Raw genomic sequence first — 9,318 nt, forward strand, 5'->3', positions numbered from 1 at the left:
TTGAATGTTTACACCTAACACCTAGAACATTATATATATATATATATATATATATATATATATATATATATATATATATATATATATATATAATTTACCACTATACATGCCAAACACATCTAACATATTATTCACACAAATTCATATACTTTCTCTCAAAAGGGTCACTCAACCACAATGTCATCATTGTTATCTAGTTCGTCTGATTCGATCGTGCAATAAGAGGCTACATTTGTCGGTTCCATCATGGCAAAAACAGTGACATATTTTCAAAACTGACAAGCTCAAAGTTCACGTTTATGTTTTCAAATAAGAAGACCTCCGTTGAAGAGAAATCGCAAAGCCGAACACAATTGTATTATAGAAGACTAATTTGCAAATGATGTCGTGTACGTTGAAGTGTAAAGGCTGCAACATAATGTACATGTGCATCATATTACATAATATGATTCTAGAAGATAAAGGAAGAGCGATATACTACTACGACGAAAATGAAGTTTTGCCATACATCAAATGAGTAGCTTTTGGCCCGCAAGAGTATATGACAAACAGAAGAGAATTATATGATCGTGATATTCGTCACTCCCTTCGTCCATATTGGGTGAAACATATTTGTAGGTGCAAACATGGCACTCAAAAGAAACTGGAAGCCGGTCCTAGACAAACTTAGTTCCAAACTATCGATGTGGAAAGCAAAATCGCTATCATTTGGCGGTCGTCTTAACCTTATCAAATCTGTTTTCAGATCCCTACCAAACTACTATATGCCCCTTTTTAAAGCCCCACAAGGTATCATTGATGAACTCGAAAAGATTAGAAGATATTTCTTATGGGGGCGATGGTGATCTTAAAAAGAAAATTCATTGGGTAGATTTGTCAATAGTTATCGTGCCAAAATCAATCGGTAGCTTAGAGGTTGGTACTTTGATAGCCCATAACACAACTTTATTAATAAAGTGGTGGTGAAGATTGATGAACGATAAAGGAAGTTTATGGAAAGATGTAACATACACGTTTTGAAATCGTGTTTTATAATGAATAATATTGTGAAATACTATGTGAATTTGAGTATTGAATTCTAACAGATATTTTTACTAGAAATGAAGTAAAACTATGTTTGAATCACTCGGAAAATATAGGAAGTCTTATGAGATTCCATTCAGATGTCAAATAGTGAAATTTAGCGAAAATATAAAATTTGAAATAAGTAAAATTTTATTATTTAAAGTTGTAAATAATTTCGTTAAAAACATTTAGGCGAAAACCTCATCTAAATTCGAGTTATAACGAAGAAGTTATGACCAATCGAAGATCCGTGACAAAACCGGCACGATGCCGAATGACATAAGAAGTGAGTTTTCAATAAACTACTTTTTAGCCTGAGTAATCTAAATGAAAGTTGTAGAACTCATTAAAATAATAAACTTTCGTATAAAGAACTCTTAAATCTGACTTCGTATGAGGAAGTTATGATTTTTCTAAGTTTTGGAATAACAGTAGATAGCTAAAAACTCGAAATAAAATCGAGTAATATTTAACCGACACAACCTAAACGAGAATTGAAGGTCTCGTGAATAGTAGTACAACGGTAAAAAGTCTGATAAAAACGGACGTCAGATGAAAAAGTTATGAATTTTTAACGGATTTTTCTGTCCTAGTCTGTTAAAAATAATAATATTAAAGTTAAAGTCAAAATTAGCCGACGAAGTCTAACCGAAAGTTGTAGAATATATTCCCACCTACGCGTGCATATAAAGAATGTAAAAACCGGAGCTCGTATGCGAAAGTTATGAATTTTAGAAGATTGGGGCACAATTTTCAAGAATTTTCGCATGAATAGTGCTGGCCACATCACCGCTCTCACGATTAACCTCGAGTCCGACACGTGTAACCTTCTGATTGGACCGAACCACGGACACGTGTGCGTCCGACGCGCCTCGCACATGTAACGACCAAAATTTCAATAAAATTTAAACTTTTCAAAAACAACCAAATTCATTAAGTTATTACAAAAAGGTTTTCAATACATTTATTATCAGAGTATTCCCAGGTCCATTTCATAAAACATAAACGCGAGGAGCGGTACGATCACGCCTTTGCCTTGCCATAGTCTCCTGAAGAACCTGAAAAACCTTAAACCACAACTGTAAGCCCGAAAGCTTAGTGAGATACCCCCAAAATACCAACCACATATTCCATACACATAACATGCTATCTCATAACGAATCACAGAACAACCATGCGTATTGGGTCTACTGTGGGACTGGTCCGCCTTGTCGGGCCTTCAGTCCACCCTCCGAGTCCAATCATGTCCCTCGAGTCTGCAGTGTGGTTGGTCCGCCCGCACCGGGCCTTCAACTCACCTGGTCCACTCTCCGAGTCCAATCATGTCCCTTGAGTCTGCAGTGTGGTTGGTCCGCCCGCACCGGGCCTTCAACTCACCTGGTCCACTCTCTGAGTCTACAGTATGACTGGTTCGCCCGCATCGAGCCTTCAGTCGGCCTGGTCCACTCTCCGAGCCTCGACACGTCTGGTCCGCCCTCGTGGGGCCTGCAGCCTATCCGGACCGCTCGCTGGGCCTTCAGAACAACCGGTCCGCCCTGGGTATCTTGGCCTACAGCACGAAGCAGGACCCGCCTCAACCCAACTCTAGTCCAAACAACCATGTGCACATAAACATACAATGACATAACAATTCATATTCAGGCAAACCGATCTAGCAGATCACATAAAACAACATACTCTAACAGGATACCGACCTAACCGGTCACTAGCATAACATCATCTTATCTACCAGGATACCGACCTTAACCAGGTCTCTAACGAATACCATCTTAACTACTCGGATGCAAACATATCAAAGCAATAACATAACAACAGATACCCGGATCTCAATCCGATAAAAGGGCCGGCCTTGGTGCCTTAGACCCTGTTGATATAGTGAGGATAACTCACCTCGAAACTGCCGGCTGAAAGGATAAGATCCCGCTGCTCCAAACTCCGACACGAACTCCTCCACTGAACACCAAAACACTCAACTCAATAAATACCCTTAATTACCAAAATACCCCTGGAAGACAACTGGTCAACCCTTGGACAAGGTCAAAGTCAACCCCTGACTGACTCTACTCGCCGAGTCAACCCGATGACTCGCCGAGTCCCCAAGCTCAGAACTACCCTCAATCCGCGACCTAACTCGCCGAGTCCAACAACTCTGAGTCCACTCGCACCCAACTCACCGAGTCATCCCTTGACTTACTGATTCTCGACTCAACCAGAAAATATTGGGACTCTTCGACAAGACTCGCCGAGTCCAAGAACAGACTCGCCGAGTCTAAGGCTATCTTCAACCTACTCGCCGAGTTGTTCATCCAACTCGTCGAGTTCCAACTCATCTTCAAGCAACTCGTCGAGTCCACCCATGTGACTCGCCGAGTACCACCGGTCTGAATCCATACAGAAGCATTCCAGGCCGTGCAATTGATCCAAAACATAGATCTAGCCTCCTACAACCCATCCATCACGTAAAGTGGCAAACTTTACATGAATCCAAAGAAATCTTGGCCTTATACACTTTAGAGCTAGGGTTTGGGACATGATGGCTTCACTAAGCACTCAAACACAGGGACTTTAATGCACTCTAGACCTTCCCCATTCCAGATCTGAGGTAGCAACCTCAGATCTAACCTCCAAACTCCAAAATATACCACGATAAGCTCCCTATAAACCCCAAAATGATGAATCCATATGAGTAACAGCCCAAGAACGAGATATTACCTCAAAAGAACGCCCCAACTGCAATGAAACTCGAATCCAAGCAAAGCCCCTTGCTCCAAGCCTCCAAACTCCCAAGATTCCTTCAACAAATACCCTTCAAGCTCCCAAATGAACTTTGATCCACTCACACACGAATGCTAAGGGTTTCTGGACTTGAGGATGAGTAAAGAGGCTAGGGGAATGGATGTTAAGTTCTTTATATAAGGCTCAACCCCGAGAATTAGGGTTTTCTCCACTCAACACCTACTCGCCGAGTCCATCTTTGGACTCGCCGAGTCCATCCATGGACTCGCCGAGTTGCCCTTCAAAATTTACACTTTTATCCCTTCAACTCTACTCTTGATATTTCGGTATGTTACAACACAGGTGTCCGCGTACGACCTCGTATCCGTGTCTCTCTCCCTCGCTGCCACCTCCTTGCATCCGAGCCAGTGCCGCGCCACGTGCTTCGCTCTTGCTGCTGGCACGTATATTCGCTACTGACTCCCCCTTAAGATCGGCCGACCTTCGCACCCTATGAAAGGGAAGCTGCAAACCAGCCCGGGTAAAATGGGATTTTTGCCATTTTTGACCCCTTTTTCCATATTTTTAGTATTTTGACATCCCCCGAAGCCCCAATATCATTTTTAAAGCCCAAAACACGTCCCGAAGTGTCCAGAGAGCCTGAGAAATTTATCTTTTCGGTTTGAAGCTCTACCTTTGCAATGCCTGGTTTTCAATAAATCTCCTGGTTTTCAACGAAGAAAGTTATATTTAGAGCCAAAGTGTTGCCCAAATTACTATTTTAACCCCCGTTTATTTCAAGGTGAGTTAAATATATAAGAACAAGTGTATGTTATGTGATATATGTGCTATATGTTTTTCAGTGTTATTATTCCGGGTTATTTTCTCGTGTTATTTTATTCGTTATTTTAATAGCAAAAGTAATACCTTTGACCGTGTGATCAGTGAAAGGACTTAGATTCACATTGGTACTGGTACGTAGCCTCTGGCCATGTAGAGCATGTCTCCGTAAGAGAATAAATTCTATTCTATAGCATTGACAAATGGTTAGACAGGGCTATAAGCCTGAAATCTACCAATATGTTAATCATAAATCTTATGTCTTCTATGTCATTTGGGGCGAAGCTTTATTGATGTATATCAAGTATGGAAATTGTTATGTCTCATTGATTGTATATCTTTAAATCAAGTCATTAATTGATATGGAAAGCTTAACACATGATTCACATATGCCTTTGTTGTTCCTTGTTTCTCTTTGCTTCTGCCATATTGAAGTATATATATATGGCATAACGTTATATTGTATCTATTATTGAACTCACTAAGTGTCACCACTTACCCTATCAATGTTTAACAATTGCAGGAGATAAGTAACCAGTATGATTGTATACTGTTGGAAGATTTAGAATAGTTTGTAATACTAGTTTTGTACTTCAGTTTATGTTTGTATAAATTACAATATCCTGGGTAGTTATGTAATATATAACACTTTGTAATAGTCGGTTTGTATCCAATTTTTGTAATCAAACTATCAATGTAAAATATTATTTTATGAATATGCATGTAGCATGTTTTGGAGTAACAGTATTGTGAAGTATGAAAGTTTGGGTCTTTCAGAAATATGAAAGTTAGGGTCTTTCAAAAGAAGTCATCAAAAGTATTCATAATTTACATAACAAACCGACATCCTACATGGCAAAGAAATCTTCTAATGGAGTATGGTGCAACATATCCAAGGAAGTGAACTCCATTTCTAAGCTAAAGATAGATATTAAGGAGATTTTTAACCTTATTCCAGGATTTGGGGTCAAAATATTCTTTTGAAAAAATGTTTGGTGCGGTAACGAGCCATTTCAAACAAAATTCCCTTATCTATACTAACTTGAATCGGTCAAATGTTATCACTTGAATTGGTCAAATGTTGTCTTCTGGAGGATCGTCTCTCAAACAATGGCTTCTTGGATGTGGAGATATGAACCAACAGACGCAGTAGAACTTAATGAACTTCTTCAAATTTATAAAGAGATTGGTTTGATGAATACGGAGTGCACCTCCAAATATGGTTTTAGCTTTAGATTAGACTCCAAAGTGGATTACATTATTAGCGTTATAAGGAGGTTAATAGAATCAAAAATCATTCTATCCAAGAGGCAATCTATCAGTTGGTCAAATATAATTCCTCTAAAAGTTAGATGCTTTGTCTAGAGAGCTTCAATGAGCTGGATCCCAATGGCGGATGCTCTATCTAGAAGGGGTTAATGTAACAAATACCACATATTCACTATGCAATAAAGAGATTGAAACTGTTGATCATATTCTCATTACGTGCGAATATTCTCAGGTGGTACAGGATTGGATTTTCAAATGGTGTGAGATTACTAATATGAGATTCACATCCGTAAGAGAATTCATTGACTTTGCGGCTACTTAGGGTAATTGCCCAAAAAAGAAATATATCCTAGTTATGGTGATCTATTGCTTCGTTTGGAATATATGGTTGGCTAGAAATAAAAAGACTTTCATGAAGATTAATGCATCTCCAGCAAAAACTGCTGATATCCTCATTCCTTGTCATATATATGGCTTAAATATAGAAGTAATTTTGATTGCGGTGCATGGGCAGACCGATGTATTTTGCCTTTTAATCATTTTTCATCTTAGTTTTTTGTTTTCTTTCTTGTTTAACTTTTGTATGCTTTTTTTTTTCCTTGTACTCTTACTCTGCCTCGTGTAACTTCTTGCTTTCAAGTGTCTTTTTTAATGCTATGTACCATTTCAATTTTTTTTTGAATCAAATGGAGATTTGAATATTGATTCGAACGAGGACTCAGATTGCAATGACAACGATTCAAAGTGACATACTTTTTGAATAATTTGAATAATGGTTTTTTATTTTTATTATGTAATTTTTAATTATGATTCTAGGTTTTATTATGTAATTTTTATTTTTAAGTAATGAAATATTTCTATGTTAATTAATATTTATATTTATTAATATTTTTTTAATTAATTCTTTTATTTTAGTTATATACTTTAAAAGTTAATTTTATTTTTAAAAAATAAAAATAAAAAATAGTGAAATATGATAATTTCTTGATTTTGGATTTATGAATGAAAAATTAAACGTTTGGAATATATGGTTGAGAGAAATGAAAAGATTTTCATGAAGATTAGTGCACCTCCAACAAAACTGCTGATATCATCATCTCCTTGTCATATATATGACTTTAATTACAGAAACTTTAATTACAGAAGTAATCTCGGTTGCGGTGCATGGGTAGATCGGTGTATTTCGTCTTTTAATCACTTTTCCTCTTAGTTTTTTGTATTCTTTATTGTTTAACTTTCGTATGCTTATCTTTTTCTGCCTTGTACTGTTACTCTGCCTCATGTAACTTCTTGCTTTCGAGTGTTTTGCCGTTTTCAAAAAAAAATTGTTTGATGAATCAGATGAATATTTGAATATGTTCACCGATGATTCGGACTAGGACTTAGATTGCGATGATAACGATTCAAAGTGACGTCTTTTTGAATAATGGATATTTATTTTTGTTATGTAATTTTTAATTATGGTTTTTAGGTTTTATTATTTAATTTTTATTTTTAAATAATGAAATATTTCTATGTTATATAATGTTTACATTTATTAATAATTTTTTAATTAATTCTATTATTTTAGTTATATACTTTAAAGATTAATTTTATTTTTAAAAAATAAAAATAAAAAATAGTGAAATATGACAATTTGTTGATTTTTGATGAATGAAAGAAAAATTAAACTTGTAGAGAAAATGAGTGATGAGTGGTGAGCCCATCTAATATTTGATTCATAGACCCTAAAATAGTTATTGTGTATCGCTATGGTATATTTTTTCTCAAAATGTCAAATGTCATAAAATAATGGCACTTTACAAAAACGCAAAGTTGATGCTGCAATATTTTCTTAGACCAATAACGGTTTCCGAAAATTACAAATACTTCCTTACTAACAAATCTTAAAATTATAATCAAATTACAATTCTGCTATTGACCGGATTTGGAAAAAGATGAAAAATGTAAATTGAACATAAAAGAAAATAATTTTAGTCGTTTTTATTTATTTTAAAAATTATTTTCAATTTACTGTCCATAATAAACCCAATCACTAACTTCTAAAATAAACCTTTACATATCGATTTCAGACCCTTTTTAAAATTAAAGATCTTCAAAAAGACATATTTTATTTGTAAGTTTGCAAGGATGAAAAAGACAAAATTTGGTGGATAAGCTCTACCCCCAATATCATTGAGATTTGAGAGTAAATGAAGCAAGCAAAACTTGTTTTCGTAAAAGCCACTACATCTACATTGAAAACCCCAACCCCACCAAACATTCCTCTTTAATACCCCTTCCAGACTCTGTCAATTCTTCTAAATTCGTCTCTTCATCGTTTCTTCACCTAAATTCATTCCTCTCCGTTGCTCCCTGTGTGATTTGATGGCAATTTCTGATATGGTGGTTGGTAATTTGACGATCTTGTACTTGGTGGTGATAGCAGCGATCAAGGTTTACAGCCAACTAAGCGGGCGGTGCTACGGCGGAGCGGCGATGCTGATTCTGTCGACGACAGTCGTTGGATTGTTGCTAGTGCTAGCGCTGACGTGGGATGTATCTCGTAAGGTGGTGACGTGTGCGGTGGTTACTCGTGGCCATGATGAGGTGGAAGTGGCACATGAGCTGTGTCGAGGTGGCATATGTTGGCACGGTGTTGCCGTTAAGTATCCGGCGTCACAAGTCCGGTTCAGGCTACCTCAACAGCAAACCATGAACCGGCAATGATATAATTCAAGCCAAAATAAAAGTAAAAAAAAAAGTAAAATTAAGAAAGAATGTATTTAATATTTTATAGGTGGATAGTATAGTATCATAGTATATTAATTTTGTTTTCTTGAAGAGTTTTCAGTTTACAATATAATTTCACATAATTTAAAGGAATGGAGTAAAAAATTATATCCAAAATAAATTTCAAAAGGTTGAATCCTCGTGAGTACGTAACGACTTAACCGGTTTGGGCGAATAGTCACACGTCCAGAATGTACGAGGTTCCCGGTAAATAAGGAAATTTGTTTGTTTCATCTGAAGCCCAAAACATATGGAACATCGCATTGGAGTTAGAATTTGAAGGATTGGATGTAAAGAAATTAAAGTCCATTACTTCGGGTAATTTCTAAAGTGTCTTTCTTCCAAAATCCGAACTTATTATATAGTCCATTACTTTCACCTATTCCGAAATTATTATATAGTCCATCAAGTTCGCCTCTATATGCTATGCATGATCCTTAGCGGACTATTGGGTGAGATGTCGGTTTACATCTAGGTATTGTGTATTTTTTTTTGGCAATAATCTTATATCTTCATTATCTAATAGATAAAATGTCGTCTCTCATTCTAGCGTCCAAGATGTCCGACTTTGTAATCTCGTTTTTGAACTTCATTTATCTCTTGCTTACGTACCACAATATTCTTTTTTTATAAAAATTTATTACAATAATAATCGAT

At 36.4% G+C, this 9,318-nt stretch overlaps 1 protein-coding gene across 1 annotated transcript; it reads left to right on the top strand.

The window, feature by feature from the left end:
• Positions 1 to 8,256: 8,256 nt before the first annotated feature.
• On the top strand, positions 8,257 to 8,598 carry LOC145016258 (uncharacterized). Its single transcript, XM_078974636.1, has one exon. The coding sequence runs from the start codon at positions 8,257 to 8,259 to the stop codon at positions 8,596 to 8,598; it is 342 nt and encodes a 113-aa protein (XP_078830762.1).
• The last annotated feature ends 720 nt before the right edge of the window (positions 8,599 to 9,318 follow it).

This window comes from Lactuca saligna, chromosome 9 (assembly GCF_052625555.1).
Source record: "Lactuca saligna cultivar CGN05327 chromosome 9, ASM5262555v1, whole genome shotgun sequence".
Taxonomy (NCBI): Eukaryota; Viridiplantae; Streptophyta; class Magnoliopsida; order Asterales; family Asteraceae; genus Lactuca; species Lactuca saligna.